Source organism: Phoxinus phoxinus (genome assembly GCF_949152265.1).
Source record: "Phoxinus phoxinus genome assembly, chromosome: 11".
Classification (NCBI taxonomy): domain Eukaryota; kingdom Metazoa; phylum Chordata; class Actinopteri; order Cypriniformes; family Leuciscidae; genus Phoxinus; species Phoxinus phoxinus.
This window is the reverse complement of record NC_136886.1, coordinates 3,161,290-3,175,256: the sequence shown is the minus strand read 5'-3', so window position 1 is coordinate 3,175,256 and position 13,967 is coordinate 3,161,290. Positions and strand designations below refer to the sequence as shown.

General features: G+C 34.7%; 2 protein-coding genes across 7 annotated transcripts in view; both read left to right on the top strand.

Moving 5' to 3' along the window:
- The window catches only part of syt2b (synaptotagmin IIb), a 45,241-nt gene extending 34,505 nt beyond the window's left edge, over positions 1-10,736 (top strand). For 3 of the 6 annotated variants that reach the window (XM_079627630.1, XM_079627631.1, XM_079627632.1), the window contains 6 exons: positions 1,927-2,049; positions 3,683-3,850; positions 5,529-5,696; positions 5,832-5,949; positions 6,041-6,174; positions 7,265-10,736. In XM_079627630.1, the coding sequence (XP_079483756.1) occupies positions 1,927-2,049; positions 3,683-3,850; positions 5,529-5,696; positions 5,832-5,949; positions 6,041-6,174; positions 7,265-7,480 (927 nt within the window). In that variant the 3' untranslated portion in view covers positions 7,481-10,736. Of the gene's footprint in view, positions 1-1,917; positions 2,050-3,682; positions 3,851-5,528; positions 5,697-5,831; positions 5,950-6,040; positions 6,175-7,264 lie in introns of all 6 variants that reach the window. The other 3 variants (XM_079627628.1, XM_079627627.1, XM_079627629.1) reach the window with 1 other exon arrangement.
- Positions 10,737-12,184: 1,448 nt separating this feature from the next.
- manbal (mannosidase beta like) lies at positions 12,185-13,901 on the top strand. Its single transcript, XM_079628308.1, has 3 exons — positions 12,185-12,316; positions 12,518-12,675; positions 13,459-13,901. Exons 2-3 carry the CDS (start codon positions 12,526-12,528, stop codon positions 13,570-13,572), a joined length of 264 nt encoding a protein of 87 aa, XP_079484434.1. The 5' UTR covers positions 12,185-12,316; positions 12,518-12,525; the 3' UTR covers positions 13,573-13,901.
- Positions 13,902-13,967: the final 66 nt, after the last annotated feature.

Genomic DNA, 13,967 nt, shown 5'->3' with positions numbered 1-13,967 from the left:
TCAAAACATATGATCAATTAGCACATATTCTGCTGTGCCCTTTAATTTGTTGCTATATGGATATGGTTAGGAACTGACTTGAGAATGACAATTTTTGTTTGGTGGCACATTAAAACATTAATGTACAGTCCTTATGGTAGATTTAGATTTTTTCTTTTAAATTAAGTTCAACTTTTGAGCCCCAAATTCTCACAATGTCGAACATATTATGCATATAAAATAATAATTCTGTTATGCAGCATCTTCACATAAAGTGACCACAAACAATATTTTAACACTTCAGCCACAATCAACAATGTCGAATGTCATTGCATTAGATAACAAAATATCAAACCAAGTGGCGTTTGAGACGCACTTTATTTGATGTGTTGAAATATCATTTAAATGTGGTATAGATTGATATAGGTAGTGATTGTAATAATGTATTTAAAACCCTTCATCTAATGAAGTGTGGCTAAGTGTCCAAATACAGTTTTGGGGCCACTGCATAACGCTGGAATTATGACCTATTTGTGGAAACAAAAAAAATTAGTTCTGCACACATTATAGATTTTTTTTTCTCTTCCTGCAGTTTGGATGATGTTCAAAAACACACAAGAACGTCATGTCAGCGTTTCATATGCCCAGAATAGCACAAAGGAGTCTGTTCTTCTTTAAACATTTGCTGTCATCGCCTATTCCCTGGAGTATCACTGATGAACAGTTCAATTTATCATGCTGATGATGAGAAAATGCTTGCACACTGAATTATGCATATCAATACAAGCTCCTCTCGTTGTTTTCTAGTACTACCAAACACCTCATTTGAATATACAGTCAAAATGTAATTTTATTATGGAATACAAGTGAAACTCGAAAAATTTTAATATCGTGCAAAAGTTCATTTATTTCAGTAATTCAACTTAAAAGGTGAAACTAATATGTGACCCTGGATCACAAAACCAGTCTGGAGTCGCACGGGTATATATTTGTGGCAATAGCCAACTATACATTGTATGGGTCAAAATTATCGATTTTTCTTTTATGCCAAAAATCATTAGGATATTAAGATCATGTTCCATGAAGATATTTAGTAAATTTCCTACCGTAAATATATAAAACATGTATTTTTGTGAGTGAGTGCAGCACAACCGTGAACATAAATGCACAACTTTAAAGGAGATTTTCTCAATGTTTAAATTTTTTTGTATCTTCAGATTCCAGATTTTCAATAGTTGTATCTCGGCAAATATTGTCCTATCCTAACAAACCATACATCAATTGAAAGCTTATTTATTCAATTTTCAGATGATGTATACATCTCAATTTCATAAAATTGCCCCATGTGACTGGTTTTGTGGTCCAGGGTCACATATATTATATAGACTCATTACATGCAAAGTGAGATATTTCAAGCCTTTATTTGTTATAATTTTGATGATTATGGCTTACAGCTTATGAAAACATTTTCACAATATTCTATTTTGAATTTGGGGTTTTCATAAACTGTAAGCCATAATCATCAAAATTATAACAAATAAAGTCTTGAAATATCTCACTTTGCACATAATGAGTCTATATAATATATTAGTTTCACCTTTTAAGTTGAATTACTGAAATAAATAAATGAACTTTTGCACGATATTCTAACTTTTCGAGTTTCACCTGCAGGTTAAGCTCTAGAAAATAGCATTGCTTCTCAAGATAAGCAAACAGAAAAAGTGTCACCAATTAAAATTGTGATCTCGAGTCATTTGCAACATCCAGCCCTGAATGACAGCATTACTCAGATAACTAGCAGATCAAGATAGACGCATCTCTCCAACCTTTCCTGCAACTGACCGGGCCCTGAGCTTGTGGCATGCTTATAGACAGGAGCCAGACTCACTTTCAACCCAGATAACAACTTACTAAAACAATTTGCCATTTGCCCCACAGAAAAACCAGGATGATGATGATGAAGAAGGAGAAACTGGATTGACAGAGGAGGAGAAAGAGGAAGAGGAAAAAGAAGTGGAGAAACTCGGAAAGCTTCAGTACTCTTTGGATTATGACTTCCAGGATAACAAGGTTAGGATGTCGCATTAATGCTGGAATATGATTAAAATGTTTCTTGCCAGTTATTCATCTTGTCTCATATTAAAATATATTATGATGCATTTGGAAACAATTACATGATTAAGAAAGAAAGTCATTAAAAACAATTAAAGAAATAGTTCACCCTAAAATGTAACTTATGTGTGTGAAGATTTCTCGTGTTGTGTGGCTCAGATATATAACAGCGTGCTCGTGTTTGGAACGACATGAGACTTTTTCCTCTTAACTTATACATCTTTTAAAAGTTCCCCGCGGGATGATCCTGGAGAAAGTTTGCGCTCATGCAGTGCTGTATCTTTTCCTAATGACCGTGTTTATCAGGATCTGCTGAGTCACAGCTGTGGCTCTAGTTCCTAAATGAGTTTAAACCAACATTAATGACTGTGAACTGTTATTGTTATTATGTTTTCTTAATGCAGTCAGATTCAATTTTAATAAGCATGAAGTCCCTGGATATTGCTAGAGTATCATTACACTGGAACAGCAGAGTGGAGTTCAGGAAAATTACTTGTACCGTACACTATTGTACAAAAGTTTGATAAAAAATACAGTAAAAACTATTTAAAATAACTGTTTTCTATGTGAATATATAGTAAATTGTAATTTAGTCCTGTGATCAAAGCTGAATTTTCAGCATCATTACTCCAGTCTTCAGTGTCACATGATCCTTCAGAAATCAGTATAATATTAGTGCAGCAGATTAATGGCATATTTCAAGAGAATCGTTCAAATTGGTATAGAAGCATGAAATTTGGCACAGATACTCTCTAAGGGTCACTTTTTGGGAAAAAGGCGTTGGCCACCCAAAAATTCAACATGGCGGCCATTTTTTCAAGCCGGACAGGTCAAAGTAGAGAAGGCAGACATTATGACTATTTGACAGAAATGGTGGCCATCTTGGAAACGGTCGCCATCCTGAATTTTTGAGTGGCACATACCTTTTTCCTTAAGAGTGTTCCTTGAAGAGTATTTCTGCCTAATTGTATACTTGCATCACCATTTGAACAATTGAAATAATTCATATTCGACAGGAACGGTGGCCATCTTTAAAAATGGTGACCATCTTGAATTTTTGAGGGACAAGCATCTTTTTCCATTAACATGTTCTTTAGAGAGTATTTGTATAAAATTTTATGCTTGGATCACTGTTTGAATAATTGATATAATAAGCATTGAATAGCAATGACAGCCATCTTGAATATTGGCCACCATATTGAATTTTTTAATTTTTTTTCCAAAATAGTGGCCCTTAGAGAGTATCTGTGCCAAATTTCATGCTTCTATACCAATTTAAACGATTCTCTTGAAATATGCCATTAATCTGCATTATTCTGAATACATTTCTTTTGAACGGTGGTGTATTTATGAATAATACTTTCAGTGTATAATTCAATTTATGCATAAAGCCTGACAGACATTTCACAGGCCTTTCGGAGTGAGCTCATCCCTAAGGAAATTGTTTTATAAATTCCTTTAGAAAAAGGCTCTTCATTTAATCTCATTGATATATTAAAGAGATCTCATTTGGGATTCTATATTATTTAACAAGAAATTATTTTTTTTAATGTATTAAATCTTTATTTTTCCACTGCTTTTTTATCCACAGCTGACAGTCGGGATCTTGCAGTGTGCCGACCTGATTTCCATGGACTCTGGCGGAACATCCGATCCTTACGTTAAAGTGTTCATCCTACCGGATAAGAAGAAAAAGTTTGACACCAAGGTGCACAAAAAGACCCTCAACCCAGTGTTCAATGAAACCTTTGTCTTCAAGGTAAGCCGTTTACCATTTTTAAACGACTCATTGTACTGTCAATTATTGTGTTGGTCAAATATTGATGTGTAATATCATCCTAAAAGACAGCATATGTGACCCTGGATCATAAAACCAGTCTGGAGTCGCACGGGTATATCTGTGGCAATAGCCAACAATACATTGTATGGGTCAAAATTATAAATTTTTCTTTTATGCTAAAAACCATTATGATATTAAGTAAATATCATGTTCCATGAAGATATTTAGTAAATTTTCTACCGTAAATATATAAAACATGTATTTTTGTGAGTGAATGCAGCACAATCGTGAACATAAATGCACAACTTTAAAGGAGATTTTCTCAATGTTTCGATTTTTTTGCACCCTCCGTTTCCAGATTTTCAATAGTTGTATCTCGACAAAATATTGTCCTATCATAACAAACCTACATCAATTGAAAGCTTATTTATTCAACTTACATATGATGTATAAATCTCAATTTCATAAAATTGACCCATGTGACTGGTTTTGTGGGTCAGGGAGGGTCAAATATGTTCTAAATTAATCCAAGTAATAAATAATAAAACTATTTATAATATAATAAAACTAACTGGCCTAACATATATCGAATGAAACAAAAGTAGTGATTTGCCTGCAGTGATGCTGGTCTGTCATTAGTGTTCATTGGCAGTTTTCTGCAACACCAGCGTTTTGGTGCTAATGCTTCCAGCAGTTCCCGAATGAGCTTCAGCTTCAGTAATGAGCTCCTGAGGGGCCGCGGATCCTCCGCTGGTCACCGCCACAGTCTCGCAGTCTCACGCTGAGAAAACTGATCTAGCACAGATGAACACTTAAAGCCCCTGCCTTACAGTGAGAACGGCTGCCTGTGTTTCTAAAAATGGAGCCGTAGCGGTGCGAGCAAGAAAACAAAGCCGAGTGAGGAGGAGGTTTTTCATCGAATTATTTTTCACAGATGATTAGAAAAATTAACTGTAAATGCAAATATATAAATATATTTGAATAAAAAAATAATAATTAAAAAAACGGTATTAGGCTTTGTTTAAATTTTAATATACTTTATAATATATTTTAATATATTATACTATTTGATTATATATTATAAATGTATATTTTAATATTAAAAAAGATATATATAGGCTTGATTGGCATAGTCACAAAGTTTTTATACATTTTAAGATATTATACTATGTGATAATATATATGTGTATGGGTTTGAATTCACAAAGTTGCTTGTTTTTAATAATAATAATAATAATAATAATAATAGATTATTAATTTTAGATAGATAATATGATTTTATATTTTAATAGTTCAAAAATAAAAAACAGGCTTTAATTCACAGTCACAAACTCATCATATATTTTAATATATTATACAATTTAATCATACATTATAATTTTATATTTTAATATTTAAAAAATGTTTATAGGCTTAGACTTAAAAAAAAAAGTTTTTTTCAAAAAATTCTAAAATGTATTTTAAGATGTACTATTTGACTCTCTCTCTCTCTCTCTACCTTATCTGATGTGTGTATATATATATATATCTGTGGCAGGACAGTTTACATCTCCTGTATATAACAATACTCATAGGACATTATGCTCTACACTCAGATGTATCACTCGGCTCTGCAAAAACTGTTTATGTCAATTCTTCTCAATGGTTTCCACGTCAGATGCCGTACGAGGAGCTGGGTGGGAAGACCCTGGTCATGTGTGTGTACGACTATGACCGCTTCTCCAAACACGACATCATCGGTGAGGTAAAACTACCCATGAACACTCTGGATCTGGGTCAGCCCATTGAAGAGTGGAGAGACCTGGAAAACGCGGAGAAAGAGGAGGCGAGTATTACATGATCTGATATTATGATCGTCGATTTTGAACTGGTCTGAGTCAGATTTGAAAAGAAAGTACGCAGTTGTGTTCCTCAAATGCATTTGTAGATGATCTCACATATCGATGTCTTTTCCACACAGCCTGAGAAGCTCGGTGACATCTGCATCTCGCTGCGTTACGTTCCTACAGCGGGCAAACTGACCGTTTGTATCCTTGAGGCCAAGAACCTGAAGAAGATGGACGTGGGCGGCTTGTCTGGTGAGAACTGAGATATTAGGAGACCCTGAGTCTCCAGCAAGAAATGTGTCATATATTTGATGCACTTAACTCGACATTTGACCTTTGGCAGACCCGTATGTGAAGATCCAGCTATTGCAGAATGGAAAGCGTCTAAAGAAGAAGAAGACCACTGTGAAGAAGAACACACTGAACCCGTACTACAATGAGTCCTTCAGCTTTGAGATCCCTCTGGAGCAAATGCAGGTAGATTATGCAGTTAGACCTGACTTTCTACCAGAATAAACTATATTTTTTATATATTAAACTATTATATTATATTATATTAAACTATATTTTATTATATTATTTAAAAAATAAAAAAGTCTATAGATTTTGATTCACATAGTCACATTTACAGTACGTAATATATTCAATTTTATTGTATGTGACCCTGGACCACAAAACCAGTCACATGGGTCAATTTGTTTTAATTGAGATTTATCAAACATCTGAAAACTGAATAAATAAGCTTTCCATTGATGTGTGGTGTGTTAGGATAGGACAATATTTGGTCGAGATACAACTATTGAAAATCTGGAATCTGAGGAGCAAAAAAATCTAAACATTGAGAAAATCTCCTTTAAAGTTGTGCATTTATGTTCACGATTGTGCTGCATTCACTCACAAAAATGATTTTTTTATATATTTACGGTAGGAAATTTACAAAATATTTTCATGGAACATGATCTTTACTTAATATCCTGATGATTTTTGGCATAAAAGAAAAATCTATAATTTTGACCCATACAATGTATTGTTGGCTATCACCACAGATATACCCGTGCGACTCCAGACTGGTTTTGTGGTCCAGGGTCACATATATTATAATTTAATAATTTTATATTTAAAAGAATGTTTATAGGTCATTTGATTTGAATAGTCACAAAGGTTTAATATATTAAAATATTATAGTCATTATATATTATAATTAATATTTAAACAAATTAAACTTTTTTTTTCTTTTTTTTTATATATATTCCTGAATGTGCAAGTATGTTATTTAGCATATTCCAAAATTGAAGTTTACATTTTGTGCGAAAATTTAATAAAAAGATGATCACAAAATGTTTTTCTATTGGGTTTGGGTTCACATATTTTTAATATACCTTAGGATATAATATCTGATTGTATATTATGATTAAATATTTTAATATTTGAAATATGAAAGATGTAGGCTTTAATTCACAGTCATAAACTTTAGATATATTTTAAAATATAGTACTATTTAATTATACATTATAATTTTAGATTAAAAAATATTTATAATATTTTTGTTTTTGTTTTTCTACTTCAGAAAATCATTGTGGTGGTGACGGTCTTCGACTACGACAAGATCGGCAAGAACGACGCCATTGGGAAGATCTTCATTGGCAGCAAAGCCCAAAGCACAAGCATGAAACACTGGTCCGACATGTTGGCCAACCCGCGCCGCCCAATCGCCCAGTGGCATCCACTCCAGCCAGAGGAAGACATCGACGGCGCTCTGGCGGCCCTCAATGCCAAGAAGTAACTCCTCACATCTCAGCCTGACTAACCCACTAACTAACCAACCCAGCACTGCATGACACCCCTCACTCAATCCGTACGCGCGCTGACCGTTTGTTTCACATAACGACCACCAAAAACACTGAATACTCGAAAGAATATACTTGAAAAGATGAACAATATCACATGTTCGCCACATAGCGAAAACCGAGGCAGGAGAAATGGAAAAATGTGACGCATTTGGTCAGAAAATAAAGTTTTTGCACCTAAATTGTGGAGACAAAATGGCAGTAGAAGTAGCCAGCAAGCAACCTAAATTTCCCAGCCAAATACACTAATTCAAAAGTGCACACAAGATCAGTAAACAACTTTTAATCAGTAAACGTAAAAAAAAAAAAAAAATTTTGATGTTTTTACATCATTAATAAAAAATATTACATTATTCAACATTTTCAGCTAGTTAACTGGGTTTTATGTTATAAGAGGTTTTTATTTCATCTCGTGAACAGGAAGGAATTTTGTGCCTAAACAAAAGTGCAAATAATGTTTGAGTTTATGTTCTACACATTTGCACATTTAACAAAGCAATGCTCACGTTCAGTTAAGCATCCCAGGAGAAGTAACTAGTGTAAGACAGAGTTGTTTACATGCTCAGCCTGTGGGTCGGCGTCGAATCATCAGACACGTTGGCATTTATGTGCCCGAAAGAAAGAAGATTCAGGTCTATGGTTTTGTAATAGTGCAGTTAGATATAGGACTGTATTAATAAATGGGAATACATGGGCTAATAATTCATGAGATGTTGCAATATACTGTACATTAATGTTCAATTCCACACTAGTCAAGCATGTTTACACATAGTCAGTGTAAAGATATACACACACTCTTTTACTGTATCGCTGCGATTACAGTGCCAAACCCAGATGTTCATATATACGCGTCTCATATATAAATCTGGCAGGCTTCGTGTTCACTAAAAGCTGGCTGTGAATGTTTCCTGGGATCATACAAATGAAATTTGCACTCTTCTGTGTATTTCACACACATTTGAATACCTGGTTGACGTCACTGCCTTGAGCTCGAACTCACCATTCAGTAAACTCCTCTCTCTCTGAGATGCCAAAGTGTTTAGTGGACAGGAATGGTTCAGTAAGTGGCGTGTGGTAAACTTCACCCACATATAAAATAAAGCAATCCGAAGCGTTCAGATCCACTCCAGCTCCATCCCCAGCGACGCTTGTGTATATATGCATTGATCAAATCGGTTTCTACAGCATGTCCCTATAAATTGATGTACATAGAAGCATGTTTTAAAGATAGAGCATAATTATATTGTGTATGTGTGTGGCATTTGTCATTTTGATAATAAAATGTAGAGGAAAGATTATAATGCACTGAATGCACATTTTATGAAATCGCCCTGAAAGGGTGTAAGACATTTAAGAATATATTAATATAGAGTTTTTAAAAATAAAAAACAACTTTTGAATTAGGAGCTGTGTGTGTACCGTGAGTGTTAGACTCATGCTCGTGATGTCAGTTCGACTTGATTTGCATTTTTATTTTCCTTTTTTATTGTCCAGTCAACATGTATTTGTCAGTGTGTTTATTCTGTCCTGTTGATGTGAAAAGAAGAAATAAAAATGCTCAGTTTGTGAGTTTACAGGAATGTCTTGTTAGGGTGAATCTCACGAAAACATGTCAAGGTCACATTTCACCACAAAATCAGAAGAAAAAAATAGTGTATTTTGCGTAAAGAAAATTACACCATGTTTTTTTGCATTAAAATAATGATCATTTAATGGGGGAAATGTGCTTATTTTTTATGATGCCAATGCAAAAAAAAATTTGCTGCATTTTCTCCCAGTGAAATATTCATTTCTTTTTCAATTTGGCTGTGAATCGTGACCTGAGCGTTGTTTCCCGAGGTTCATCTGATAATGTACAGTGTGTAAAAGCGCTTTCTGAAACTAGAAGCCATATGCATGGGCCCTCGCAAGAGCTCATCGTTTCTGGATGAAAACAAACACCTCAACAGAAATCAATAATAATAACCTTCACGCATTTGAGCCAAAAATGATGTGAGAGCAAAGAAGTGCAACTGTCTGTTCAAAGACGGGTTTTGTTTTGTAATTCTTCACAATAAAAGCTTCAAGGGATATCGGCAGGTATGAAAGAGATGCCCTCATGTTTTCTCAATAACATATATTCTCACAATTGCTTGCAAAACCCCCGTAGTAAGAGACGTATTACGATGATCCACATGTACAATGGCATGACTTTATTATGCAATGTGTGTGTAAAGTTAACAACCAGCTCCATTTTTCTTTTCTTTTCTTTTCTTTTTTGTACATTTAACTGTGGGTGTTTTTGAGAGACGAGAGTTTGCATATGATTTTCTGAATAACCATTGATTTTTATAGGATTCATAATTAGTAAATGCAACGACAGAATTTTATTTCTATATTTTGAAACGGGCGCAGCTGAATGTTTGTCTATATAAAAGTATATATAGAAGCCGAGATGGATAATTAATAATCAAAGATAGTCTTTTAATGGCCGTTCTGTTCATAAATAGTCATTTCTTGTATTCTCCTTGAGTTCCCTCATTGAATGTTCGGTCTGTTGTGTGTAATAATTGCATTTTTTGATACGCCTCTGTTTGGTTGAACAGCCTTGGACTGTCGAACGGCTCCTTAGGAATATTTGTCTGCTTCTGTGTGTCGTACTTTTGCAATAGGACCAATGTAGAATAATGTCTCAATGTTTCTTGTGGACGTGAATCAAACTGCAGGGGTCTGGTGTTCCTCTGCAGTGCAAGCAACAAAATCCCAGTCTTCCCTGGGACACTGTGGATTTCCTTCCCGCTCGGTGTGTTCAGACAGGTTTCCATTCTTATATAGTCACAAAGACCTTCCCAATGCAATACTGCCAACATCTCAGCTTACTAACATCTCCTAACATCCCGATTCATCGTGTAAAGACTCTTCCAAAGAACTGACGCCTTCCTTTCCTTTCCCGTCCGTCCGTCCGTCCTGTGTGGAGGTTCAGTGTCGTCGACTCCTTTCGTGGATGCTTTGGCATGCTTTGAATTCCCCTTCTACAAACGAACACATCATCGGCCAGTGAAGAGAAAAAGAGAAAGCCTTTCCTCTGGCGATTCGTGTAGCTTATTCTTGTCATCCTGTACAACCAATGTGAAAACCAACCGATAGAAACGTCTACATGCAGATTTATCCACGATTAGTTAATCATAAGAAAATAAAGATCTTTTAAATATATTCTTTGTTCGCAGTGGTGTGTGTGTGTGTGGGTCCTTGAATGCAGACATGACGGTAGGTTTCGATGGGCGATTTAATTCAATATTTTTTATTCATATAGGATTTGTTTCTAGTACACAAAGATTAGGCTAGACCTTAGTTTTATAAGGACATTTAAGTTGCTTTCATAAATGTGCCATTTGAAAAAAATAATAATAATTGAGACAAAACAATGACACTGACATTACTTTCAGTTAAAACAGCTCAAACATGCGTTTTAGTCTGAGACTAGATTAACACTTGCCTGTAAAACTGGGGATATGCAAGATGCACGTTTTAACCAGAATAATATAACTTTTATCATATAGTCATATTAAGCTGGGTCAATTTTTGACAATGAAAACCTTGTGTGCCATCAAATGTGACAAAAAAATAAAATAATAATCTTTAAATGATTCATGCACACACGCATATGAAAATCTGTCACTGAAACATGTGATAGAAAATAATTATTTTAAAAAATTGTATTAGCTATATATTTTTTTACTTTATTCAATGCAACGAGAACAAGAGGTAGGCCTGTTACATGCATGATCACATTGACAGGGTATTTAAAAAAATAATTAAATTCCAGTGCTTTCAAAGCATTACACGTTTTAGTTTGTTCCAAAAGATTTACATATAAAGTAATTTATCAAATGTGAAAAATTTGGCACTGAGCCCACTTATTTTTATGTATATGTATTTTAAATAACTGTATAAAGAACTGTTGTTCTTTACATTCCAAATTGTCATTCTATATATTAAAAAACACACACACACACACATCAAAGACACATTTCTATCACTCACACATTTTATATTACTAGTTCTTCTATTACTTCTATTCTATTACTAAGGTTTCTGAATCTTTACAAAAAATAATCTTGAGTAAATACAGAAATACTAAATAGTTTAGTTTTCTAGTGCACAAAATTCGCATGTAGCTATATGAAATATTTAAGTTTAAATCTTTCCAAAACATGATACATTTTGTGAAGTATTTTGAAAGACACTTCCTTAATTGTGTTATTAACACACTTGGCCATTTCCGCAGGCTTTGATCCAATATATATTACACCAAAATAATTCGTGTCCAGTGATAAAAACCATAGACTAAAAAAATAAAAACAGACTGTGACAGTTGGTGACTCTGCCTCACTGTGATTGGTCAATCCTGACAGTGCTTAGAAAAGTAACAGCTACCACGTGACAAAGCCCGTCCACTTCAGATGTGCTGCTCTGATCCATAATTTACACCCGAATAATGGCACCGATTAACGTAAAATAAATTATATTGAATTTAAATCATACAGAATTAAAATGTAAGGTGTATTATTAAAGCCCACCGTATCTGACATGATTCTGCTTAATCTGTGTGTGAGATGTGTCCTCCCGTGCAGCAGGAGGCAGTAAAGCTCAACGAAGAGAGAAACTCAAACGCATTCGAGACAAAGCAGTGGACGTGTTTTTCTTAAATCTCACAACAAACAAAGGATTCTGCTGTTTTAGTAATTCCCAATCATCCATAACACAGCAAAGGCTGCGATTTATATCTACAGGTAAGTTAACTGGTTTGTTTGGTGTGTGTTTGATTTATAGATGATATTTTAACACTGCAGTTCCGTACGTGTTAACGTTAGTTTAGCACTGCCTAACTTGTTTTCCGATGTCTGATGAAGATGTAACTTGTTACCATGGTAATACTACCATGCCCAATGTTCTTGTGAGTGTGTTGTTGAGTAACGTGTGTTTGTCCTCAGGCAGCATCATGTCTGCAGATCTGGATCTCTCTCCTCCGGAGGTTCCCGAACCCACTTTCTTCGAGAGTCTCTTGCGTTATGGATTATTTCTAGGGGCCATTTTTCAACTCATCTGCATTTTAGCTGTAATTATACCCACATCCAAGAGCCACGAACAGGTGCGGACAAGTGATACAATTACAGTTTTGTCGTGATATCTGACACCGGTCAAAATCGTCAGTTCCGGTCCTTGATTCTGATTGGTTGAGTCGCGTTCGAAGCCATTGTAATTACTCAACAAACACACACCTGTGACCGCATTACATTAGTATTAGTGCGCAACTACCGTTTGTGATTCTTTGTTGCTGCATGTGTTGCTTGGCAACCAGTTTGGAACTACATTGCTTGGCGAAGGAATACATAACATTATATTTTCGTTGCTGGTGTTTATTTTATGAATGAAATAGATATTAAAATGAATATTTTTATGGAGTAACAGTTTTATAAAAGCAATTATATATATATATATAAACACTTATGTACAATTCACTTTAAAAAAAGATCCACATTTCTCATTTTCATTCATTGAGATAACATGGACAATGTGCCATGGTTTAAAGGAAATTGCGGTCATCAACTGGAGAAAAACACTTTAAAATTAAAATAACATGAAATGTAAACTACAGCTTCAAAGTGTCAATCTTTTCATAAGTTTGTTATTTAGATTTACGTGTAGACATTATAAAATAATTATTGTAACAATAAAAATGACTCAAAATCAAGACTTTTTAGTCAAGACACTACAGGCAAAACTTGTAAAGCAGAACATTTGTCTTAATGTAGTAATGATTAATCGACTGGGGAAGTATGGTGATATCTATTAATTAAAATGTGTAACCGCTGTTCAGCTCTAGGGTTTGAAAATTCAAATTAATTTATTCTTTTGTATTTCATAATTCTAGGTGGAGCCGTCGGAGCCGGCTGACACTCGCAGCTCTGAGCAGAACCGCAAGCCAAAGGGACCCGTTCAACAAATCCGACAGAAACTGAAAAAGGAGAGCAAGAAGAAGAGATAGTGTGTGTGTGTGTGTGTGTGTGTGTGTGTGTGTGTGTGCCTGACTGAGTGAATATGAATGAGGGAAACATTAAGCAGAAACCTTGTGTAAGGATTCAGCTGTGGATCTGATCGACTCACGGATGATGGATTGACTTCCAGCATCATTAGAGGATCTGGATCCAACGAGATATTGTGTAGTTCAGACATTATAACATCTGATTTCAGTTCGGATGTTGTCACGTACTTCAAAACAGTGTTTTTTTTCACACATTATATATGTATCGGTGTTTTTGAATAATCTTTAGTGTTACTTTAAGGACCTTCATCTGAATAAACTGATTGTCTGTTCTGCTCGTTTCTTTCTGTGGTGATAATGTTCGATAATAGTATCCAGGTGTAATGTTCAAATGGCAC

Coding starts and splice junctions, on each gene's coding strand:
- manbal (XM_079628308.1), top strand. CDS start 12,526: ATGTCTGCAGATCTGGATCTCTCTCCTCCGGAGGTTCCCGAACCCACT. Junction 12,676..13,458: donor CATCCAAGAGCCACGAACAG/GTGCGGACAAGT, acceptor TCATAATTCTAG/GTGGAGCCGTCGGAGCCGGC.